Raw genomic sequence first — 26,524 nt, 5'->3', positions numbered from 1 at the left:
GGTTGAAGTTAACGGCGTAACGCTCGATATGGAGTTGGACACCGGCGCAAGTGTGTCGACCATTGATGATGGCAAGTTCACCGAGCTTTTTCCGTCAGAGCCGTTGGAGCCACCGAGTGTGCAGCTGAGAAGTTTTTTCGGCGACATGAAACGCGTCCAGGGAAAGCTGGAAGCAATGGTCAAACTTGGCGACAAGCAGCGCCAGCTACCACTATTTGTCGTGAAAGGGGCGTGTCCTACGCTGTTTGGACGAAGCTGGATGAAGGCCTTCAAGCTAGGCATCGCTCAGACGGAGGGTGTCAACGTCATGAAGTCTACGGAAGACAGTATCGCGCTACTCACCTTAAACAAATTGTTTGCATCCATAAATAAAGGGGGGAGGGATGTGATAAGATTAGTTTGCCGTTCCGGCGCCCGGGGGCGTCGATGATGCAATGAAATGAATACGGCGCACATGACCAGCAGTCATGTGTGGAACCCGCCAACGTACGTGTGTGTGATTCGGTCCGGTGACCGGCATGGCCCAGGACTACCCGGTTATCACAAAACTCTCAACAAATTTGCAGTAATTCTGGCGGTATGTTCCTACTAACAAGACAGATGCTCAAATTGTGTAGCCGTAAAGAAATGCTTAAACGGCTTAGTTCCTCGAAAAAATATTTGCACATTTCCCCTTTAACCAGAATAATTGCCACAAAAATTGCGAGTGTTCATGTGAATGTGTTCAAGGTCAGCCTCGTTCGCTCAAAAATTCAGTAACTAGAAATGTATACCCGCAATTGAAGATAGAAAGAACAAATTTTATTTTGAAAACAAAATTGATAAACATTGCAAGAGTATTGTAGGGACAACTTTCTAATAACTACAACATGTTGTAGAAACTAAGCAACAGCTGCATTTCAATGCTATTATTGGACAGACTGCCTCGATTCTTTATGAATATGTATTTACCTACGCTAAATGGCCTCATTTGACTGTACTCCTATGTACACCTATGTCAAAAGCCTGGCGGGCCGGCAGGAGTCCGCCGCTGCAACAAAAGAGCGTCGGGGTTAGTTCTGGGAAAGTGGCACCTATGAGACGAAGGAATTTTATGTAAAACTCCCGGGATAATTGGAATAAAAAGTACCTAATAACGTGACAACCTATTTACCAAAAAACATTAATGTAAGTACGTTCCAAAATGGTAACGCATATGTTACTAGGTTATCAAAAAAAGTAACGGCGTTACCGGTAACGCCGTTACTTGTAACGTGTTACTGACAACACTGGTTGTACCAACGTTATTAGAACCATAGAGTTTCCTAAAATTAACTAGAGGGGACTCTGGCGCTGCGATCGTTCAGCTACCATGGGAATGATGGGTAGTACACAAATTTGCCTAGTCTTCGTGCTTGCGGCTTCAAACGTACTTGTGGCTTTGTTTATTGCTATGTTTTGGTTTTCTTTCGGATAAAAGAATGGATCGTTGTGAACTTCGTGACCAGATTTGAATCGCTGAGCCTAAAGAAGTTAAAGTGGCGAAGTGAAACTGCTGACTTTTGCTGAAATTCGTTTTGCGACAAAGCGGATGCAGCCAACGCGGAGCTAAACGGAGCCGAAAGTACGAAGTTTAGACAAATTTGTGTACTACCCATCATTCCCATGCTGGCTGAAGCGTCATGCGTTGCAGCTCCCATAGACACTAGCGCCAGAGTTCCCTCTAGCAAAGTATTGTAGGAAACTCTATGATTAGAACAAACTCAGTTTAAAAGCTCCGCCGGAGAGGCGGTCCGCGTGGCGGTCGTGAGAACTAGTGGCGCTGCAGTCACGTCTAGCTCCAGCGGCTGGCGCTTGTTGTGGTTGGCGCCGGCACGCCGGTGACATACGAGCGCATGTGGGTTACAGCGACGTCTGCGCTTTGTTCAGTCGTCATTTATGCGACTGTTCTTGACCAGGCTTAGCGTCTTGTACGAAGACACGTGCATGATGTACGAAGCGTAACGAGGACGAAGAGATTCACGGTGCAGTATGCCGACTTGCTTTGCGCCGGGCTGCAAGAGCGGCTACCGCAACAACGACTCCGCTTCACGACACTTCTTCGGACCTTCAAAAGACCACACGCAATTCAGGAGGTGGGAACGAGCTTTGCATCAGAAAGATAGAAAGCTTACTGCGAAATGCAAGGTCTGTGACGTTCATTTTGAGAGTGACGACATTGTAAAGCACTATCATAATGGTGTTGCAGGACAAGAAGTTTTGATCCCGCGTGGAAAGTGGGAACTCGCGCCGGTGCCGTGCCGCGCTTGTTCTCAGCACTTCCACCCCATATTTCGAAGCCAAAATGTTCGGGACCAAGGCGCAAATCCCCCAAAAAACGCATGGTGTCCCGCGAAAGCCCAGTGCCCAGTTTGGAGGAGCCGCCAGAAATAGAACAGCAAAACAAAAGGCAGGCGATTACCTACACTACCGAGACTGAGAGTTGCATCAAATTGACATTCGATCAGCTGTCAACTGTCGCGGTGCCTTCAAAGCAGTGGATTTTCGAGAGATTTTACGACGGGGTATCGAACAAGATGTGCGGAATATTTTACGCTTGCCGGCTCGTGAAGAACACAGGCTTTCCGAAAAGTTTTACGTGCGGCTTGCGGCACTGAAAAATTTAATCGGCGCAAAATATTTCGGTAGAATACTTCTCGCTTTGTATACAGTCCTCAATTTCTTTTTGAAAAAAATCGCAAGATGGTCGAGCGCGAAGGTTGGGACAGCAGGCGTGAAATGATCCTAATAGCAACCGCGTAAGGCGCACAAGTGATGCTTTCGTTACTGTTCTGACTTATTTTCGTGACCTTTATTTGCAGCGGGTTTTTGGCATCGTCCGCTTCTTCAAAGGAGATGAAGATCCCCCCAGCGTCACCCAGTTCAGCCAGAAATACAGACTTCTGTCCCTGTGCGCACCACTTAAAACTGCTGTCAAGGGCAACTGCACTGGTCCGTGCGACTCTGTTCTCGTTTCATTTCATGACAGCCTAGGCTCGAGTGCGAAAGCAGCAGCTGAACTCAAGGCCACCATTGAGTCCAAACTTCACAGGAAGCTTCAGTGTATTATTTCTTTTCCTGACGAGAACGATACGCAAGGCTCGACCAACTCTAGTGTTCAGGACATGGTAGTGTACTATCTCTGTGGGTACATTCACAGGAAAATGGAAAAAACAACAACGTGCGAAGACTGCTAGCATCCGTCACAACTACCCCTCAGGAGTATACAGCCACGCCCCAGCCACGCCCCAACCACACGAAAGGGCACTCACTCAGATGAGGTCTTTTATAGAAGGCTGCCTACGTCATCCCTCACGAGGCCTTTTTTCTGCTGTAAAGACCACTGAGAAAGCTGTCCAATAGGCCTTTGACGAACACCACATTGTTGGTGACCTTTTCTGGATTGTACTTCAAAAGTTGCAGTGGTTGCCTTATCTACACAACTTCATCATTACTATCAGCCTTATGTCGGCTCACCTTTAATACTTCCGCCGACTCACATACACTTCAAAGCACTAGCGTTTATACGCCAGCTAAATATTTATAAATCAGAGGCGTGAGTTACGTAGAAGAAGAAGGGGGGCAGGTTGACTCCCCCCCCCCCTTGCAAGCACTTTCACAGGAAGTTCTTGATAAAAAATATCTCGTATGAGTCACCACTTTCAATAAAAATGTCCTTACTGGGTTGATTTGATTGCCCGAGATCAAAAGCGCCAAGTAGAGCACCGAATATGCGAGATATTGGTGTTAAAGAGCATTGACACCGTGGTAAAAAAAAACCAATTATACGCCAACGGACTCATGAGTCGACTCACTCAGACTCAGATATAGCCGTGGTGTGTCTGAGTCTGAGTGAGTCCGAGCGAGTAATATATTGGTGAGTCTGAGTCTGAGTGAGTCTGGCTGAGAAAAATTTCAATGAGTCTAAGTGCGAGTGAGTCCACTTGAGAAAAATTTTGGTGAGTCCGAGTCTGAGTGAGCTCTAAGGGCAAACTATATTTCATGAGCGAGTCTGCGTGTGCTCTACATTTCTTGCCGACCTATGGTTGCCACTGCCTTCTTTGGGCTCTACTGCTCATGGTCAGGACGTGATGGCAAGGGTAGTTAAGGTTTACATTGTAATGAGAATGCTCTTTTTTTTTTTGCATAAAGGCAATCAGGAACTACAGCTTTCTGAAAAGGTGAAAAATGCCAGAAAGAAGGTGAAGCTACTTCAACATTTTGCTCTCTGCTCTCGATTGTTAAAGCGATACGGACACGAAAAATTTGCGGGTCGTTTTTTGCATCAGAACAAGAGTTTGACTGCAGAAAACTTTCCCAATTTTGGGTCAGTATCCCTTTAACCCTAGCGAAAACGTGTCTTGTAATCATTGCAAAGCATTGGTGATGTTTTCGAGAAAGTTTTTTTTAATAAATTGTAGACAACATGAGCACTGTTCTAGAACGTTTTTGTATCTCGAGTAAGTACCATTCTTTGTACACTATAAATTAGGAGTGTGCGAATATTCGAAATTTCGAATATTTTTCTAATAATGTTTGCTATTCAATTCGATTCGCAGTGGAATTTTATTATTCAAACTATTCGAACTTCCCAAAAACAAATACAGTCAACGTCCAACTGAAAGTGCCCCCTTCAAATTTTTAATGCTTCACCTCATTACACTCTCGTATTGCGACAAAGCTGCCTTTCAAGCTCCGTTACGGTCGAACATAGCCAAGAGACAGTCAATGTCCGATTAGAAGTGGTCCTTAGATTTTCAATATGCTTCACCTCATCATACCTCCGCTTTGCGGCAAAGCTGCCTTTCAAGCTCCGTTACGGTCGAACTTTGCCAAGACACAGTCAACGTCCGATTAAAAGTGGTCCCTCGATTTTCGATATGCTTTACCTCATCACACTATGGTATTGCGGCAAAGCTGCCTTTCGAGCTCCGCTACGATCGCAAATATATTAACTCGAGAAAACGCTGGTTCTAACATAGAGATGAAAGATCTGGCAGAGTTGGGGGCTCAATTCATGCTGTTTTGGGCCTGAAATTTGGGCAGGAAGTCCGAAAAATCGGACGCCGAAGCTTTTTAGCATCCAAAATTTCAGATGTTCTTATATATCAACGTCCACGAGGCAGATTTGGAACTCCGGACTTGAAGGGAGCACACCCTTGTCCGCCACATCAGTTGGGCTTCCACAGAAGTTGAGAGAGGAGGAGAGGCTGAGGAAATGGCATCTTTGCCTGTCACGTGTAAAGTGTTGTCGGCAACACTTTGGTTGCACCAAATCATTTACATAAATAGAATTCGGCCTTACATTGCCTCATTCTTGATAAGACAACTATGAAACACCACCCCGCCAGTGCTTCATAAACCTAGCGAAAAGAAACACTTTCATGTTGCTATCTCATAAGGGTATGCTTACGAATCCTCTCTAACTTTTTTTCTACAATTTCACTTCGAAGTATTCGAAACATATTCTAGAAATATTCCAAAAATATTCGATTCGATTCGCACTCACACTTCAATATTTGAATTCGCTTCGCACCCAAAACTTCGCTATTCGCACAGCTCTAATTGTAGGCTTTTACAAACGTGTTGGGTTGTTCTTGGTCTAGATAAGGTGGCAGCGGCTAAAATTGTAGTGGTAGTTATAAAAATTACGCTGAAAACCCTCATTCGCTTAGAAACTCCTATGCTTGGAAGTTAAGCACAATGTAGACAGCTCAAATACAGTATAGACCGCTTGTAACGTAAGTCGCCGGAGTCGCGAATATCTGCACTATAAGCGGTACCGCACTATAACCGAAACAACCTTCTTCAAAGGCTGCACTTGCGCAAAACGTGTTGAGCATGTAGCCTCGCGTGTCCGATAATCGACATATGCGATTAGGGGCGCTTACAACCACTTAAATCTCCGAATGTTCAAAAATTAACCGCCAAAGACCCGCATTGCTAACGAAATGAACACGGGGGGGAAAAGCAAACAAAACAAAGTGCCACCGCGGAAATTCGCCGACTACGTTTCAGGCCACCTCGAGGTATGCGCATTACACAGAAACCATTTCGAATCGCGACCGAAATTTCACGTGCTGAGCGGTACCGATCGTTCGATTTCACGGGCGCGCACGCGATGTCCAAGTCATTGCAATCGAATCCGGAACCACCATTCGAGAGGTGCATGTGCCAACCATGCCCTCGTTTTCATTAACGATATGATTGATTCCCTTCCCTTCAAGTGCAGCCATCGCAAAAAGTTTCGTTGATTCTGCACCAAACCGCAACTTTTATCGCCCGCGACCACTACCGAAAAGCAACCAACGCTGATTAGGCCTAGCCTGCGGTTCAGCATGTTGTCGCGGGAAGTTTGTTAAGACAACATGAAGATCGGACGTCGAAAAGATCGCACTCAAGCACTAACCCAAGAACAACGCGCGTGATACGAAGTTTGCGTTCGCGGCCAGGAGATCAACGGCGACAAAAGCCCACCAAGCTCGTTTAAGTCCGCGCACTGGCAGAAAAGGCGAAAGCTCACGTCATGAAGCCGCAAAACTTTTCAATTTGCGGACGAGGTAGCAAACGCGATATCTGTAGCAAATGTGATAACGACGACGCTTTTCCCAACAGGAAACTTACTTTAAAGCGCACTTTATGAGGACGCGATCGTACGTTCCTTGCGGAACGCGCTGCCGGCAAGCGGCCGCGGAGCCTTGCCGCCGCCGGTGCAAAGGCTACTCTGTCGCCTAGGCAACCACCATCCTTCCCCACTCGGCGAGCCCGCGCAGCGCTGCCGTGGTCTTTTTCCTCCCTCCACCCCTCGTTCGTTCACTGTGCGTGCCCTCGCCCTTCGTAACGACCTCGTCGCTCCCTCCCCAGCGGCGTACCTCCTTTGAGAACCGCACTCGTTACCGCGTTTGTCAGAAATATTTTCCCACAACCGCATTATAAACGGTATTTTATCTTGGGGGACTGCACAATAAGCGGTATGCGTATACATGCGGTTTTATGGGAGGGTAAACGGGAGTCGAAAAAGACCGCATTATAACCGATCCTGCACTATATGCGGTTACGTTATAAGTGGTCTGCACTGTATAGACCGAACATCGATTCTTAGCCGATAAATCAGCAACGCACGCGGGCCAATGCATACAGACGACCTTACGCATATCCACCTAAGTAGTCCGCAAATGAAATGCGCGAACGTCGACTGGAAGAATGATAAATGTTTGAGTTTGCCACTAGTACAATTAGAAAGTTGCCGCGAGCAACTGCGCGGTGGACCGCCGCGTTACGCCGTGGCAGCAGACGACGCACAAATAGTGGCGCAAGACGTGACTGCAGCGCCGCTAGTTCTCACGACCGCCGTTCGGACCACCCTCCTCCGCTGGCGAAGATACGGAGCTTTGAAACTGAGTTTGTTCTAGTAACGTTGGGTTGTACCTACTACATGTTTAACAAAATTGATTTACGCACAAATACATGCATCTTTACTTAACCCCAAAATATGAAATTAAGCTACTGCTCATCGTCTTTCCGTGGACAGCCCTAAGTTTCTTTACAGTCATGACCTCAGGCCCCCTAGCATTTTCCCAGAATCCACCTCATTTTTGAGAATGAATGCGACTTTTCCTGATGCTTCAGGTACAGTGCTGGAACCGCAAGCTGTGTAAAGTTTCCATACATTCTGTTTACTAATCTAGAACTATAGCAATAACGTTCGTACTTTCAGAACAACCTAGGGCTTCGCTGCGTGGTGAAGTGCCTGCAGCTGTGCTTTATGGAGAGAATCATTAGGATCCTAGCTCATGGACGGTTTATAAAATACATGGTTTAATAATTGGTCCTTTGTGCCCAAAATCTAAATCATGCTCCATGAAACTTGTGGTAATGTGAGGCTTCGTATTTAACTTCGGCAAGTTTTCAAACACGAAATGCTGCTGCGGTCGACGAACAGAACCGAGATACCGAGACGCTGGGACCACCATGCTTTCTCAGCAAAATTCCACAGTCCACTGCAGCATGTGGAATTGTTAAGGTCTGGCGATTGTGTAGTCAGACATAACTTAAAAATTAAGCACCCTGCACGAAAGTTTATGAAAGTATATTACAACAAATTGCACAACCTTTTGTAAAACAAACTAAGTATAACGAAATGGTCTATTCAGGCACATATGTGTACTGCTAATTGCAGTCAATGGAATCGATCAAATAGCTTGGTCTCTAGCTTGGTCCACAACAGTTAGAAGCTATTTTACTGAACATAATAATGTAATCTAGCAGTACGGTCTATAGTAGTAGTAGTAGTAGTAGTAGTAGTAGTAGTAGTAGTAGTAGTAGTAGTAGTAGTAGTAGTAGTACAGTCGAACCCGTTTATAACGAACTCGAAAGTGTCGCGAAAAGTGGTCGTTATATCAGTAGTTCGTTGTATATGGACTCGCCCTTAAAAACATGCGCTTAGCGGCCAAGCCTTTTTTTTTCTTTGCACCTTTATTAAAGCGCTAACAGCCCCTTCGGTGACAAGCTAAGCCTTTTTGTGTCGTGAAGCGACGTCCGCTGTGTGCTCACGAGGGAATTAACCGCCTTTGCAATGAGAGACCGTTTCACCGAAGCGCGGTACCGCGACGTGGAGCCGATCATCCCTGGCTAGTTGCGTGTAAAGTCCCTAGATTTTTCCCTGTTCTTTCTTAAGTACCGACAACCATTGAAGCGCCGGCGAGGAATCTCATTGGCTAACGCTCGTTTTCGGTAGCCATGTTCTTCCTAACTCTTTTCCAGCACCTGGTGAAACGCGTCCTCCATTCACTAATCACAGGTGGTTGACGGGAGAGGAGAAAGGCGCGTCGCGGTAGCATATTGTCCGCTGAAAGATGCGTGGCTAATGTACTTAGACGCACATGCCTTTGTAAATCTTCCAAGTTAGGAAGAAAATGGCGTCGGACGCCAGCTGCGCATGAGAGAGGGCCATGAAAGGAGGCAGTTGTCGGTACTTAAGTGAAAAGGAAATAGTTGCGTGCAGCGCGTCGCCTACTCGGCTCGCGGAGTTACTGCCGGGCCGCTTGCTGTATATGCCGTATGCGCGTTTGTACGTTCTTCGTGCTTGCTTCAATCCGGACCGTGCACGGGTGCGGCGACTAGCCTCTTCGTTCAACGCGGCGAAAACAAACATTTTGCAAGCGACGCGCACTCTACGTCTCCGCGATGCTCTCGCGGCCCTGCATGACGCTGCGTGGCGCACTTGAGTTGTCACATATAAGTCACATAGTCAAACACGCAGTATACGATCGCTGTCAGTGCATCGACATTTCTCGGTGGCCGCGCCAACAGCGAGCTACTTTCGTTTCTACAAAGCGATGCGCACTTTAAAGCGGTCTCGCACGACGCGGCGGCGGCGAACTTGCGAACGGCAGCATGGCGCGCTCGTACCGCCGTCAATCCGCAGCGTACGGCGTACGCCACGCGCGCAGCCGAGCAGATTTCTACAGATGATTGTGATAAGGTTGTCGGCTATAAGTCATAATGGGACGTTCATCAACGGCCGCCACCTCGCCTTCGCTCTTTTCTGATGCTTATCCGCAAAGGCATCGCCGCAATCGCGCGGAAGTCGTAATCGCCGATCGGCCGGTCTCTGCCGTTACCAAAAAGACGGACGACCTTTTGCGGCACATTGTGGCGACGACGAGTTTAGGGACGCAGTGATGGAAAGTTATCGCGGTTATCACTTCTTGCATTTAATTATGCCTTCTTGTGTTCCAAGGCATTGTTTGGTTCATCGTAGGTGGTCGTAGCTGCAGAGAACGGCGTCAGGAAAGGTCACCGTGCAAAGGCTGACCGCAAGGCTTCATGCTGCCTACTATCTTTTTTTTTCATCACTGCCATTCTGCCACTGAAGAAAAAGGCTGGAAAGTGAGCGACCTCGCTCGTAGCGTCCGAAATCTGCGTGCGGTGCTCGCCGATCAGGAATATCTTAGTCGCGAGTAAACTGGAGCGGGGCACGCGCCCCTCTCACGCTTTAGAAGGCCTGTTTCAACTTTTTTTCGCTTCATATGCGCCGTATTTTTACCGCGACCGTGTCTGAAGTGTTCGTTGTAAAGGTAGGAGGCTTTGAAAAATGTTCGCTATATGTGGACGCAGCTTCAATGGTTAGCATAGGAAAATCGTACGTGCACCCAAATATGGTCGTTATAACCGATAGATCGTTATATGTGGGATCGTTATAGGTGGGTTCGACTGTAGTAGTAGTAGTAGTAGTAGTAGTAGTAGTAGTAGTAGTAGTAGTAGTAGTAGTAGTAGTAGTAGTAGTAGTAGTAGAAATAGTAGTAGTAGTGGTAATAGTAGTAGTAGTAGTAAAAGACTATTTACAAAGTATGAGGCAGTCTGAATTGTTTAACATGGCTGCGCATAGTAACCACTTCAATACATATCTTTCGTCAGTATGCTCCAATGACCACTCGAAATTAGTGTTAACCTCAATATGGTTCGCAAGCACATTCGGTCTTCTTTTTCTCGGAAAGACCACGAGAACACCATTTTGGCGCATGCTCGGCGCAAATTATGAGACTTTTGCCATACTGCAGAAGGATGTAGCAGGTTTCACCTCTTGGTGCAATTTGGCCCAATTGGTGCAGCTATCACATCAGTGGGCACGAAAGACCGGTGTTTCTGACATCAGTGTCTAGTGCAATTTGATGCAAGCAGCATGTCACATAACTCGTTAAACTCAGCTACCAGCAAGTTACTACTTTGTACTGTAAAAACGATGCCCTAGATCAAGGTTTTGCTTTCAATGGTCTGTAGACATTAACTTTACGTGTCTGAAGTGCCTCCAAATAAAGTCAGTGGTTCTCTATATAGAGAATTTCTGTATTTCAAATCAATCTGGATAGAAAACTGGAGTCTGCTAAAGCCTTATAGCCCAACTCTACACACTCCTGTGCCAACATCTTGCAAAAAACCCACAGCTACTAAGGCACCCCTTATTTTTAGATACTGCTCACAAACACACCTAAAAAAAAAAAAGCTTTATCAAGTTACGTGCAGCCACCCACCACTTGTGACAACGCTGATCCCAGCCACGAGATTTTCAAGGCCTGCTGGCTCTCGGGGTAGTGCAAACCATGCGCCAGCCGCTGAATGACTTCCAGTCGTAGCGCTTGCCACCAGGCCTCCCTGCATAACTCACCCTGCATTTCGATACACATATGCTGCTTAGTATTACCATCGCATGCTCACAGAAAATTTCCAAGTACAGAACTAAATCTCAACTTTCGAAAATGTGCAACACATATGAGTGTAAAAGCCATATGCAGAATTTTGCACAAGCTGGAATGAGAAAAACATGGCATGCATCTTGCTTTGCCTCCACAACAATACACAGCAACACCACAGCAAAACTCAACATTTCCATAGCTGCATGTGATGTCTGCTTCAAATTTATTTCTGAATGAAACAAGTGATGCAGTAAAGTTCTGAAATTAGGTATTCACCTCTTAATGACCATTGATGAGTATAGACCTACTACGTGTTTGCAAACAGCGGCAGGCACTGTCGACATATTTAGGCACTTAGGCAACGTCGCGACGTGCAGCCTCCGCCCAGCCCAAACCTCCGCACCACCCTCTAGGATCACGTGACAACTGGCGAAACAGCTGCAAAGCTGCCTCAGAGCACTGCGCAATGGAGCACCTCCCGTGTGTTTGCAAGAGGAAGCTTTAGTGGCCCGAAGAAGGACTTTGAAATGAACATATTAAAACTATGTTGCCATGCAATTCTACCTTTGAGAACCTTACCAAAACATCAGGTATCGTGGCGCCATGAATGTGATTAATTCACGAAAAGTCGACATTGTTGCACAAGTGTATGTTTTAATTTGTTAACTAATGCAAGAATGATCACCCTTGAAAATGCGCAGAGTAAAATTACAAACAAGTCCATAATCACTACGATAAATCCTCACACATAAGCAAATGTGTCGGGTTAGTTACTCATGCAAACGTGAAGGGTGATTTAAGTGACACTTTCATCGACGATATGGCTGCGATAAGGTATAAACAATTACTACATGCCGTGGACAAGGCTGCTACATACCTGTCAGGTTCGCCTACTGCGGGTCGCGGCTCTACCCTTACACTCAAATCCAGACCGCAAAGGTGTACAAGCCCATAAATAGACTCGGAACGTTTCACGCGCGCAGTTTGTCTGCGGAGTCCGACAGACATGTAAATCTGCGTATCGCAGCCAGAACAGCCGTGCGCCCAATGGATTTGTGTCAGGTGAGTCATCGCAGCCACATACAATTTAGAAAAGCATAGGAAAGCCGTGCTCGATCCTTTCGATCGCTGCTGCAATAATGAACCGAGCGGCATTTTTAGATCACGTGAGCACTACAAAATCCTTTTGACCTGTCTGACTGCCACAGTTTGCAACCGTGATGAATTCTCCGCATATGACAAAGCTATCCACACCGCTTACATATTTGTGCTCTGAGGTAAACATGCTCGATGGCTACACACAAGGCTTATACCAAAAAATGTTGCACAGGACATTACAATGACACACTTCTGACAAAGCTAATCGCTTTTCTTAGATAAAACAAGCCGCACCAACAGCTCAATATTTGCCACATAACCGATCAGCTGGCGTGGCAGGTGAGTTCGCATATATTACAGCTGCCCGATTTCTTGCAACGGCCTTCGTAAAAATAAAACCAACAAAAACTTATTCCACCTTCCTTGTGCCTTTCTGCATACGTAACCGCAATGCAGCTCGTCGGTACACCGTTTTTTCTTCTTTGCATGATGGCAAACAACACACGCGCCAGCAAAAACACATCAGCAATTACGGTAGGCACATCGACTTTTCACTACCGCGTGAAACTAAATGCCCGACAACAGTGCCACCCCATTTTTGTGACGTAGGGGCGGTGGAATACGTCTATAGCCATCACGAAATTTTGTACCAATGTAACCAATGATGACTCCAGTCGTCAAGGTCGAAAATTTGCCACATAGTGAACCAACACAGACTACTATTCCTGACACTAGATGGACACAAGTGTTTTTGTTGTGCCATTTGTGTCTCGCCTTTCATTATGTATTGCGACCTTCAAGAACTCGGTCCCAGCATACAACATGGCTGCCATCTCGCCACAAGGGAATGAAAGCACGCATAAAAGAAAGTGTTTTGATGACTCCTAATCAGACAACAGCACTGTACAGTTATGTGCAGAAACGCAACGTGACACCTTCTCATCTGAGGAGTCTGATGACATTCAAGCCATGCAGTGAAGCCTTCTTCAAGCTATTTTTCACGAAACTTGGGAAATAAAGGAATGCCATTGAATTGAAATAATGGTGCCATTTCATTCAGGAAAAGAAGGTCTACTAATTGCGTAAAAAAAATTTCAGTAAATTTGGTACAGTTTTCTTTTTTATGGTTGTGAAAGCGTTAAACTGAACGCGCCAAGAAACATCACCTCTATGCAAAATTTAGGCGCAAACAAAACATTTAGAAAAAACAGTCATGAATAGCTGGCATGCCTGTTTCTAGAACATTCAAATTATTATGTCATAAGCAGATACAACATTCTACCCAATGTACATCATATCGTTATGAAATGATAGTACCGTATTTACTCGCATAATGATCGCACTCGCGTAATGATCGCACCCCTAAATTTTGTCGTCAAAATTCGATTTTTTTTTCCCCGCGTAATGATCGCACCCCGAACTTGCCGCAGCGATATGTCGTGTGCCAAGTCTAGCTGATGATCATCATGTTTACCATCTGTCGAACGTTACGTAAGTGGCTCTTCAAGACTCACCAAGTGAACTGCATGCACCAAACAGATTCCTAATTTTTGCCCACCCTTGGCGGAAGCGTGCGGTATTAGGATAGCAGTAAAGACAAATGCCGTAGTTTTCACCACATGCCCGCCATGTGTTTCTACGTCTGTGGCAGCTGAACGCGCCCATCTCTGTTTCTGTCCTTTAAACATGGCTATGCTGTTGCCGCAAATTTACCGATTTAAACGAAATAATTCATTATTTCGACGGAAGAAACTGTTTTGGCACGCATGACGCACTCACGACCTCCATGACTTACGAGAAAAAAGGCGTTCGCTTAGCTCCAGGCTAGTGAAAGAAACCCACGTGACCGGTATGGCAAATTGAGGCGCCATCTATTGACTGGGATCAGAGTTAAAATCTGCGTTCCGTCTCTTTCCTCCCAACTCTCTTTAACCCCCTCTCTGGTGGGATCAACTCCCTTTCCTGCGGGAGGCGCGCTTTCCGCCGCCTTGCTGGCGCCGCCGACTTTGAAATCCGTTAGAAAGTTTCGTGTCTGGCGTTGATAAGGCATGTGTTAGCCGTCGTCGCTCGTCCGTTTCATGGTGCTCGCTCGCTGTGTGCTTGTGCGATGCGATGTTTTACGACTCGCGCTTTGTGCTTTGTTGCTCGAATAGTGCTTTGTTGCTCGAATACTTCCAGAACAAGTCCCGGAATATATGTGCCGGCCCCCAAAAGAACGACAGGTGAGCGTGCCCTTTGAGTCGCGGTTTTCATTGTGTCAATTTGAATTCACGTCCATACCGAGTAGCTGTTCTATGCAGTGGGGGTTCAGTTAATGTTTTCAAAAATGACTGATTTGAAAAGGGCACAACGCTGCGTTTAAATGGTTATACGAACAAGCAGCGGACATGAAGCCCATGCGACGTAACTATAGTTACAGGTTTACAACTCTCACAGAACCGCGTGCTTGAGCGTGTGCTTTGCATTTGTCTCCGGTTAATTACTCGCCATCGTCCATAACCACGTTTGAGAGACATTAGGTAGATGCATGAAAACTTGTGCTGCTCTGAGACGAACAAACGAGTTCACTTTTGCACGAGTCGACGGCGCTCTTTATCTGATTGAAACTTGCCCTTTTCTTCAGGGTGTATTTCGGAACGCAACACAGCTGATCGGTGCGCCCAGAGAAAAGCTGAAGAATTGCAGAATCGGCGCACTTCAAGAAGAAATGCCATGAATCATCCGATATCAGCCGTTCATTTTCTCCGCGTTCATTATCACTAGTTATATGAAAATCAACGTTTTTGGAAATGTAGTCAATAAAGTGCGGCCAATATTAGTTGTGTTATATGTGGCATTCATTTTGACATCTTTAAAATGATCTTTACATTATTATTCCTTTTTTAGGTATTTCAACTGCTTTCATTGTTTTTGCATTCCAGGAATGTTCAATTTTGTTAGTTATGATAATTTTGTGCAATATCGTGCGCATATATCAGAAGCTGTTCTGCACTTTTCTCAGTATAAAAATTGTGTTTTTGAATATGCGCCCTAGTGTTATGTTCTGTTTTTTATTCCACTGTTCTTTAAGTTCTTAACTTTGCCAAGAACTTTCGTGTTGTTTAGTGATCATGAACACGTGTATGTTAATCTCCTGTTGATAACTTCTGTTAATCTCCTGAGCCTGTATCGCACCACATTTGATGAAAATGTTGATTTTCGGAAACGAGGACAATAAAACGAGACCAAAGATATTTTGTGTTGTGAGTGCAATTCATTCTTTTGCGTTCTGGCACATGCTGCACGACTGCAGTGTTTGCGCACATTCAAACACGCAACGAACGCGCGGCGCAGTACGCGCAGTGGATGCAAAAAAAAAAAAAAAGGGCCCGGCGCGCTGCAAGGTGCACACGCGGACGAGGGGGTCATAAAAGAAAGGGAGAGGGAGCCAGCGCACGCAAACAAAACAAAAAGAAAAAAACCCGGTGCGCACGAGGGAGCTAGGAGAGGAGGCGCGGCTGGTGTTAGTGTTGCCATGACGACGCATACCGTGTGCGCCGCCATTCTGCCGTTCGAGTCTCTGAATCCCAGCCGCCAGGATATTAACTGAAGGGACGTTTGGCGCTGCCAGCGCTGACGTCATGAATTAAGGCGTCCTATGGGAGGTATACGGAGTAACCTCCCCCTGTTAGCTCCGCCAGCCGCCATGTTTGCTTTGATCACGTGGTTTTGATATCCCGCAGTGTTAAGGCCCAACCGCATGCACGCGATTTTTGAGCGACGGAGATGAGTGACAGGGATTTGCTGTCGCGGAGGGCCATCCATCGCCGTCGCTTGTCGCGTTGCAGGTTTTTGGGAAACCAAAAAAATCGCTTGTCGCCCGAAAGTGAGTGTGACGATTTCCGGCAACATGGCAGCATCACCGATCCTCGCTTCGGTTGCAATTTGCTCTTGATGCTTCCAATCGGCGCGTACTTCAACAAGAAATGCAAGTTATAGACTACCTTCTTTACAGCCCCATCGCACGCAGAGAGCGAGGCAGCGGCCGTATTTTGTCGTTAATTTTGATCGACGGTTCGTTTTGATGTTTCGGTGGTAGCTTGCTGCATTTGTGGTATGTACCCCGGTCACACTGGCAAATTTAGTGTCATTTTGAGCGAGTGCACTTACGCTCACTGAGTGTCACTTTGGCGGCGCGCTGCTACACGAGAAAGAGAAGTGTGCTTTGGAAATGATGACAGTGGCAATTGGTGGTTCAGTAGCGCAACATACATTTGTTATTTTTTGGCAATGCTCGCAGTTTAATTGCTTATTATAGGCATGAACATAATTTACAATGAACTTTGCGCGTAAATGAAGTAAATATTGCAACCGCATAACGTCATTGGTCATCGCAAGCCGAGACAAGACAGTATCATATCCAAGACAAATCGAAAACAAAAATGGCTGTCTCCGCTGCAGTGGTGCAGAAGGGACGCGTAGTGGTGACGGGCGTTTGGAGCGTGTTTTGGCAGCAATCATTTGCTCCTCCCAAAGGCGTATGAGCACCCGGGTCTCTGCTTCGGACCACGTTGTCTTCGCGGAAGTGGCACCCGTGGCACACGCCATCGCAAACGATTAAAGAATGACTAACCTGCACATGTGCAAGGAAGTAAACAACATGATGGACGTGGCCATTGCACGGCATGTGCTCCCGCACACCCCTAGCGGACGTGACCGCAAACTGCCCGAGGGCGAGAGTAGCGAGGTTTTTTGTTACAGTACCATTTATTTGAATACATGGCAGTATTCCTAATAACGAGAACGATGGTTTAAAAATACCATGATCATCGCGTTTTGCATTAGCGTATTTATTTGCAAGCCACTGCTGCCGAGGATAGACACTCCGTCGCAGCGAGCGAAGTGAGTTTGGCGAACGCACTTGCCGGCAAGTGTACTTTGCAGCGAGTGTCACTAAGCGTTCCTGTGTGACAGCGTGCAAATGACACTACTGGCGAAGTGCACTCGCTCAAAGTGCACTTAAGTTGCCCCGTGTGACAGGGCGTTTCATGACAGCAAGAGGAAACGTTGTCGAGATGTGCCTCGTGGGCTTGTTTGAGTGCCGGTTCATGATGGGGCGATACGCGAGTTTCACTGCCGTGTTTAAGTTGAAGGCGGTTGATTGCGTGCTCGAGCACGGCAACCGCGCTGCCGGCAGGCATTTCGGTGTCGACGAAATCAGAATTAGGTATTGGAAAAATCAGCGTGAGAAGCTCATGGCTACCAACAGCACGCGCCGGGCTTTCCGCGAAACCAAAACTGGCAAGAGCAAAGCTGTCGCCAACAGCTTCAAGAAGACAGGCGTATCTAACGCGCTCGACAGAACGGAAGATAACCTTCTGTGCGACTGTGATGACACTGCCGGTTCCAACAGGGAATCGAGCGGCGACGACACTGACGCCAGTGACGCTTCAAACTCTGAATGAAAGTTAGGGGGTGTCATGAGTAAGAGCCCCTCGGAGGCAAAAAGATGACGAAGAAGTCCTCAAGACATTCGAAGCGGCACGAGCGCGTGCTTGGAATATTCCACAGAGCTCGTGGCACGCGAACCGAGCTATGAAGGAGGACGAAGAGCAATGAGCTGGCATTGTCTTCGTGGGCTCGGCGAAGGAAGGTCGCATCGCCAGCAGACGCACTGGCGACGGCAGCGACGGGCGTTCGGGTCTGCGGCCGGTGACGCAGGCGTCCCGAGGTGAGGCCGGCGAGATCGACGACGTACGAGCAAGGCACCTCGGCGATGCAGTGACCGCGCCCCGCAAGTACGGACGTTCCCGGCGCAAGACCCCTTCCGAAGCAAGCCACCGAAGGCAGTCCCCGGAGGGCCACGTCAGCGATGGAACGCCATGCGGGGCGAAGGAATCGACGACGACGTTAGGCCTAACGGTTCTAGCAGGCAAGCCTCGGTGGACGACGACCTCTGTTGACAGGCGACGGCTAACTTGTCACACAAGATAGTCGAGGGCGACTCGCGGAGGAGATCAACGGTGACTGGACTTATGCACAACGAAGTAGCGATCGTGATGATAGGCTTGTGAACCTATGTTAGCAGGAGAGGACTGTGAGAAAGATTTAATGCTTAGATTGAAGAGATTGTTTAAGTTTGCTTATTGTTGCTTGTCATTTTTGTATATTTGTATATTTTTGGAGTCTCGTGGCTTTGTTTGATAAATGTTGTTTGCCAATAACCGAGTCTTTGACTGAGTCCATCGCACCGGGCCACCCGAAATTCGTGACAATTGGCGAGCCTGCCAGGATTCAATTTCCTGCCCATTACGGATTTCGCAGCTCTGGCAATGGACTTCGTCAAGATTCTGAGCTTAGCGAGAGACCGAGGTTATTCAAAAGAAGAGGCGTTGGAGTTTCTTGGAATAGAGCAAGAGCGCGTTCGAAAAGAGAGGGAGCTCGCGCGAAAAGAGCTCGAAGATAGACTCGAGGCAAAACGCGCCCAAGCTCAAGAAGCCTACGCTAGAGATAAGGAGCTGCTAGAACGCAAATCGCGATTGGCTCGAGACACAGCGGGCATTAGAGTGGATGAAGGAATGCCCATAGAGGTTCCATCAAGAGCAGTTAGTATGTGTGATGTTCATGAGCAATTGTTCAGTTGAGCAATTGGGTAGCGAGCACGCGTTTAGGGTAAATGAGAGCACTCATTTAAGTAATGAGCTGAAGGAAAAGGCCTCAGATGTTGCCTATAGTTGGAGTAAGGCCACGGTTAGTGAACAGCATGCTGATGTTGTTGAACAGGGCACGGAGCAAGCGAACGCGACGCATCCAGGCAACAAAGGGATAGAACATTGCTATTCGCTGATGTGCATGCCAGTTGAAGGAACAAGAATTCAGCGTTCACGAGATATAATGCCAGATGGTAGCAGGATTAACGGCATGCTGGAAGCGCATGGTGTTAGATGCTTAAAACTGGACGAAATGGAGACACTACCGAAAGCACCTAAAACTGGTCGTATTTGTCAGCAGAACGCGAGGAGGGGCGCCAAAGTTGCCAATGGCAGACGCGTAAGACGAAAAGAAAAGAATGCTCCGAAAACGCGTAAAGTATCTTATAATTACCTGGCTGAAAATAGACTGGGTCAAGGAACCAGTAACAGACATCTAGGTAGGACGCAGCCTGGGAAAGTGGATCCGAAGAAGCCTCGGCTAATTAAGAGTAGGAACGCAGGCAGCAGCCATAGGTCGGCAAAAAATGTGGAGCTCACTCAGACTCACTCACGAAACATGTCTTACCCTTAGGGCTCACTCGGACTCAGATTCACCAAACTTTTCCTCATCCGGACTCACTCGGACTCAGACTCACTATAATTTTTCTCAACCGGACTCACTCGGACTCAGACTCACCAAAATATAATTCACTCGAACTCACTCAGACTCAGACTCACGGCTCGATCTGAGTCTGAGTGAGTCGAATCATGAGTCCGTTAGCTTATAATTAGCCTTTTTCTACCATAATGTCAATGCCCTTTAACGCCAATATCTCGCATAATCGGTGCGCTACTTCGCATCTTTTGATCTCGTACCTTCAAATACGAGTTATCTGAGTTTGCAGTTCAGTAAGGACCTTTTTATTGAAAGAGATGACTCACACGAGATATTTTTATCAGTAACTTCCCGTGAAAGAGTTTGCGGGGGGAGGTCAAGGCACTTCCTCCCCCTCTCCCTCCTCAACTCACGCCTCTGATCAATAAATATTGAGCTGACGTATGAGCGGTAGCGCGTTGAAGTATGTGGGACTATACGTGAGTATAAACATGAGCCGACATAAGGCTGATAGTAATGCTGAAGTAGAGTAGATAGGACCATATGTCGGCAAAAAATGTGGAGCTCACTCAGGCTCACTCATGCAAGATATTTTGCCCTTAGGGCTCACTCGGACTCAGATTCACCACAATTTTCCTCAACCGGACTCACTCAGACTCAGACTCACCAAAATTTTTCCCAACCGAACTCACTCGGACTCAGACTCACAAAAACTTCACTCACCCGGACTTACTCAGACTCAGACTCACGTCTCGATATGAGTCTGAGTGAGTCGACTCATGAGTGAGTTCGCCGACCTATCGCAGCAGCTGTAGGAAGCGTTCTAGACTACATGTGAATAGATGCAGGAAGAAGTTGAAGAAGACGCGGAACGTGAAAAAGCATAGGTTTAAGTAGGTCGTATCGAACTGGTGGCTGCTCTGTGAAAAAAAAAATTAAGTGTAATAAGTTATATGCAGAGAAACGGGTGACTTTATTCTGAGTAGTGCTCTGTGAACCATGAATTTCTGAACATTTTTTAACAGTGAAGGCTGCGTATTGTGTGTAGTTCTGCTTTTTGTGAACCGCTGGACATTGTAATGGGTTCAGTGTAGTGTTTTGGGATGTGTTTCCGTAAGTGCGTTGTGATGACCAGTGAGTGAACACAAGTGTGAACACAAGGCAAGCAAAAGGATGTGCGAAGTTACTGAACAAGGTTATGGCAAGCGATAGATGGTGACAAGAAGCAGTTTTTTGAGAAAAAAACTCTTGGAAAAAGGGGGCGTATGTCATGAGTAAGAGCCCCTCGGAGGCAAAAAGATGACGAAGAAGTCCTCAAGACATTCGAAGCGGCACGAGCGCGTGCTTGGAATATTCCACAGAGCTCGAGGCACGCGAACCGAGCTATGAAGGAGGACGAAGAGCAATGAGCTGGCATTGTCTTCGTGGGCTCGGCGAAGGAAGGTCGCATCGCCAGCAGACGCACTGGCGACGGCAGCGACGGGCGTTCGGGTCTGCGGCCGGTGACGCGGGCGTCCCGAGGTGAGGCTGGCGAGATCGACGACGTTCGAGCAAGGCACCTCGGCGATGCAGTGACCGCGCCCCGCAAGTACGGACGTTCCCGGCGCAAGACCCCTTCCGAAGCAAGCCACCGAAGGCAGTCCCCGGAGGGCCACGTCAGCGATGGAACGCCATGCAGGGCGAAGGAATCGACGACGACGTTAGGCCCAACGGTTCTAGCAGGCAAGCCTCGGTGGACGACGACCTCTGTTGACAGGCGACGGCTAACTTGTCACACAAGATAGTCGAGGGCGACTCGCGGAGGAGATCGACGGTGACTGGACTTATGCACAACGAGGTCGAAAGCATCAAGTAAGAGCGGCGCAACGAAGTAGCGATCGTGATGATAGGCTTGTGAACCTATGTTAGCAGGAGAGGACTGTGAGAAAGATTTAATGCTTAGATTGAAGAGGTTGTTTAAGTTTGCTTATTGTTGCTTGTCATTTTTGTATATTTGTATATTTTTGGGATCTCGTAGCTTTGTTTGATAAATGTTGTTTGCCAATAACCGAGTCTTTGACTGAGTCCATCGCACCGGGCCACCCGAAATTCGTGACAGGGGGTCAGTGAATAAAAAAAATAAAGGGCAATATGCAATGCATGTAGTTCCTGCGTAATGTGTGCATTTATTACAAAGACTCTACTTTTATTTTTGGTTATGTTCATGATAGCTATCGTAAGAATTCCGATATGCGACTTGTTCGCGTTTTCGGTGCTCAAAATATTTCGCGGAAAATTTACCCTGCGTAATGATCGCACCCCGAAATTTGCGTCAATTTTTTTTTAAAAAAAGTGCGATCATTATGCAAGTAAATACGGCATCCTGAACAAGAAAATAAGACAGCCATGTTCATACTCCTTTGCTTGCTCCTTTTAAAGGGGTCATGAAGCACCCCTTGGGCTTGTTGAAAAAACACATCCTGCGGAAAGCTGACACGGCTATGAACTGCTCTGCAAAATATTGCAGTCGTGCGCGCCGCGCCGCGTAAAGGCCACAAGCGGAGCGCGAAGTTGCCGTTTCCTCAGGCGCCCTCTTTTCAAACAGAGGCCGGTTCTCACTCTTGTCGGTGGGCGGGGCGTCTGCACGTTGACGTCGCGGATCTGCCAGTTTACGTCGCAAGAGATATAGCATGCTTATTGGCCTATAGCCGCATGAGCTTCTTGCCACGGGGTGCCGCCACTTGCCCGCGCCGCACTCCTCAGTCTGCTAACTTTACACGGTAGCCGCACTCGCGCATGCGAATCACAGCGGGAGAGCGATCGCGTTTCATGACGCGCGCTGACGTAACTTCTTTCCCCCGTGCCATCCCTCCCTGTCTAGCTTCCAGTGTGCTCGTCGGCACGAGAAAAGAGATAAAGCGCTGAGAGCGTGCGCCAAACCCCCGTAACTCCGCTCCTTCTTGACGGATTCGAGAAGTTTTTGCGGCAATCGATTCAGGAGGCAGTAAACTCCGATACTGAGGTCATTCGATCATTACTTGGAAAAGTGGTTCATGACCCCTTTAACACATCATAGTCACAGCCACTTGGCACTTTACTGTTATAAATTCAGCCCTGTAGAACCTTACTTTATGCACATATGATAGTTCAAATAATATGATGACTGAAGAAATACATGTGCTGCTGTTGCCTTGGAAAACTTTTATTGATCCCACTGTCTCGTATGCACTTTTAGTGCACGCTACCTGCCTCGGCTCAATTCATGATGAGAAAAACAATGGCTTCCCTCATTTTCTTTTTTACTTTTCATGGAATGAGCAGTAGCACACACAAATTTGTGTTTTCTCATTAAACAGGCAACCTTACAGCCTGTACACAATACAGAGAAAGCCTTTTGTCATGAAAAAATGTATGTGCAGAGACTTTCAAGCAGGGTGCCGAGCATAATTGCAAATGTGAACAAGAATTTTTTGGCTAGAATGAAATTTAAACCTGCACCACTTCTCTTGTACCTAAGTTGCTCCCTAAATAATAACACTATGCTCCCTAAACAGTGCCTTACAGCTTCCAGTGTGTAACCAAACCCACAGACTTGGTGAGGTGTGTTTTAAAATATGAGACACAAGTGAGTTCACAGAACTCGCCACAGGCACCTACCTGCATAGTTAGCATCAACTGGACCAAGGGCAGATCATAGCACAAAGAGAACTGTGTGCAGCACAGTTTCAGCAACTGCGAGAAAAAAAGAGTGCATTCTTAATTGAACCACACAGCAATAGCAAAGTTACAGCTTAGGCCAGCAAGACACCGAACCAGACTTGTACGCATTAAATTTAAAAAAGTAGCTGATCGGAATTACAATTACTTCAGTCAATAATGTCACTACAGTTACAAAATACTGCCTCACAAGGGTAACTGATGCATTACTAAAAAAATGCAGGCAGTTTGCACTAAGTCGCACAAAGCTTGGCACAGCGAAGCACGGACCCGGTCGCCACTCGTACTTTTAGTCAACCAACACGTCTAGCTTCGAGATGCGCAACTTCCTCCTCGGGAGTACGCTTTCTTAGGAAGCCCCATGACTCTCTGGACATGATCAGGCGCAGCCATGCTATGCACTATAGAGCAGAGGATATGCACTATAGAGGTTGCACGCGAGGTCTCCATCAGTGGGCATGGCATAGCTACTGCGCATGCGTGGCTTGGCCAGGTGGTGTGGTATCTGGTCGCTAGACAACACGAAGTTTGCTTCCTCTTTCTTTCTATCTTTTTTTTTCTCTCTCTCTATTTCTCTTTCTCATTCTTTCTGTGCTACGCTTTACTCTCTCCCCTCCTCCTCACCAACACATCTCCTCCTCCTCACGCTCACTTCCCTTTCCCCCTTGCTACACTATACTATACCAAGGCTATGCTATGCTCTGCTAGCGTGCCTGGCTAGCCGAGTAGTTAAGACCTTTGGACTTTGGATCGTGGGTATGCGGGTTCGAATCTCGCCTCGCCAAGAAATTTCTTTCCCCAAGAATTTTTCTCTTTCGCTATCTTTCTTTTCATTGTCATTGTCAAGTATTTCATTGTCTACCACCAGAAAAAAAAGCTGTTATCAGATGGTATCGCTCACACTTGGGAAAAATCCCAAAATTTCGTAGTGCCACATATCGTACCACGGACCTTGTACCCAAGAGCACAGTCTCTTAACAATGTGCAGCCTTTCATATACGAATGACCCTCAACTATATGCAAAAGTGCAGCTTCAGTTACGTAGCACATCGTAGCAGTTTCTCATTTATTCATTTATTCATAATACGTCAAAGGTCCCACATGAGACATTACATGAGGGGTGGGCGAACGAAAAAACTGGCGGGTCAGGTTAGGTTTCATGACTTGAAAGATGGTCTTCAATGGCAGCTTTGAATTGAGCAATGTCAATGATGAGGGCAATATCGGATGGAAGGGCATTCCATTTTCCGGCAGTATGCAGGAAAAATGAACGTTGATAGGTGGTCGTATGTGCACGTGGTAGATACACAGCATTTCGGTGCGGGTGGCAAGAGGAACGATGTGCAGGCATGATGATTTGGTTTCCTGGAGGCAGCGAACGGAAAAACCTAAAAATAATATTAGATGAGCAGTCTTGCGGCGAGAAGAAAGTGAGGGGAGGCAGCGCTGCTTACATGCAGGCATGCTTCCATTGCATCAGGGGTTGCATGTACAGCCGCCCATTTTTTCAACCTGAACGCTCAAGCGTCGACCGCCGAGTCGATAAGCGCTGCATAACGGAGCACAGCGACGAAATTAGCGAGAATACGCGCATGCACGCAGGGAACAGTCCGGTGCAGCTTTCGTCTGCCAGGCTGTTATACAAAACAGACCCAACCCCACCTGATTTTTCACCCTTGCTTTTTCATCCTGTTTTTGGCTTGCCATGGCAGATATCTCTGTTGCCCCAGGAAAGTGCTGTGTGAACCACAAGAAAATGAAAAAAATCAACGCTGATACGCACATATAATCAGTGGGCTTATGCTATCCCTCTCACGCGCAACCACTTTACCTTTTTTTTGTATAACTTTATGGCAGCATTCAGAAAAGAAAAAAGGATGATGATAACGGGGCCCAAAAGCAGGCGGGGTTGGGTCCGTTTTGTAAAACAGCCTGGCAGCCGAAAGCTGCACCAGACTGTTCACTGCGCGCATGCGCATATTCTCGTTCATTTCGCCGCTTTGCTCCGCTATACAGCACTTATCAACTCGGCGGTCAAAGCTCGCGCGTTCAGGTTAAAAAATGGGTGGCTGTACGTCATCATGACACAGCGAACTTTTACTAATGTTGCATGAGTGAAAATAGCAGGGCATGGACAGCAAGTTTTCAAAGGTTGGGAGCTACGGAATGAAAATACAAAAGCGAAATCATAGTGAGATGTTGAATGTGGTGCAGACAATAGAAACCACGTGACTAGCTTTTCAGGTGAGGAAACAAGTACAAAGTGCTCAGGTTTGCCTGCAAAACATGTGCATCTATCAGGCCACAGTGCTAGAACAGGAACACATCGGGCTGCCACATCTTATGGCTGCAGGCATGCTAGTGCTCGCGCCAAGTACAAATGGTAAAACTGCATCTCCCATACAAGCTCAGGCTTGTTTTTAATAATAATAACCATTTTTGGATTTTTACAAGCCAAAACCACAATATGATTATAAGGCACACCATAGTGGAGGGCTCCGGAAATTTCGACCACCTGGGGTTCTTTGGCATGCACTTAAAGGGACACTAAAGGCAAATATTAAGTCGACGTTGATTGTTGAAATAGCGGTCCAGAAACCTCGTAGTGCTACTTTTGTGCCAAGGAAGTGCTTATTTTGAAATAAAATCATGTTTTAGTGGTCCGCATCGCGTTAGCACACTTCAAATCACCCGCCTGAAAGTGGTCTTTCGCACGTCACTGTTGCCATGCCCAACGTTGCCCGCCTTCACTGCACGGCGGCGTGCACTGGCGACGTGCACCTTTCAGGCATCCGGCAACATCACATGCATGCGGCATTTTGTCAAACTTTCTGTAAGAGCGACTTTCACGAGCACGCAAAACACACGCAGCAGTACGCGATATCGAAACTGCCACTGAGACACGACCGCATGAGCGAAGCAGGGCGCCGGGCGAAGAGCAGTTCGGCGAAAACGGAACCTTTGAACCACGCTCGCCGTTCCCCATGGCAACGCCAAAGAGGTTCTTTTTTTCATGAATCAAACAGAAACGAACAAGCAGCATTCTATTACGTCTCTTGATGCACGGAAGGTTCTTTTTTTATTGCAGCTAGTTTGATTACGAGTGATTGATTGTAGTCGGACTCTCTCACGTCATCGGGATCATTTCCAAAATGTACCGCTCATGGCACTCATCGTGTGATACATTTAGCTTAATTTCTCGGTAAGTAGGACACTGCTGTTGATAATAT

The 26,524-nt window shown here is 47.0% G+C and overlaps 1 protein-coding gene across 4 annotated transcripts in view; it reads right to left on the bottom strand.

The window, feature by feature from the left end:
- The window catches only part of LOC119379400 (uncharacterized), a 297,764-nt gene that overhangs the window by 238,114 nt on the left and 33,126 nt on the right, over positions 1 to 26,524 (bottom strand). For all 4 annotated transcript variants that reach the window (XM_037648718.2, XM_037648716.2, XM_037648717.2 and 1 more), the window contains 2 exons: positions 23,235 to 23,309; positions 11,052 to 11,186 (listed from right to left, as the gene is read on the bottom strand). In XM_037648718.2, the coding sequence (XP_037504646.1) occupies positions 11,052 to 11,186; positions 23,235 to 23,309 (210 nt within the window). The remainder of the gene's footprint in view (positions 1 to 11,051; positions 11,187 to 23,234; positions 23,310 to 26,524) is intronic.

The sequence above is a fragment of the Rhipicephalus sanguineus genome, chromosome 1 (assembly GCF_013339695.2).
Source record: "Rhipicephalus sanguineus isolate Rsan-2018 chromosome 1, BIME_Rsan_1.4, whole genome shotgun sequence".
Classification (NCBI taxonomy): Eukaryota; Metazoa; Arthropoda; class Arachnida; order Ixodida; family Ixodidae; genus Rhipicephalus; species Rhipicephalus sanguineus.
This window is presented reverse-complemented; position numbering and strand designations above follow the sequence as displayed.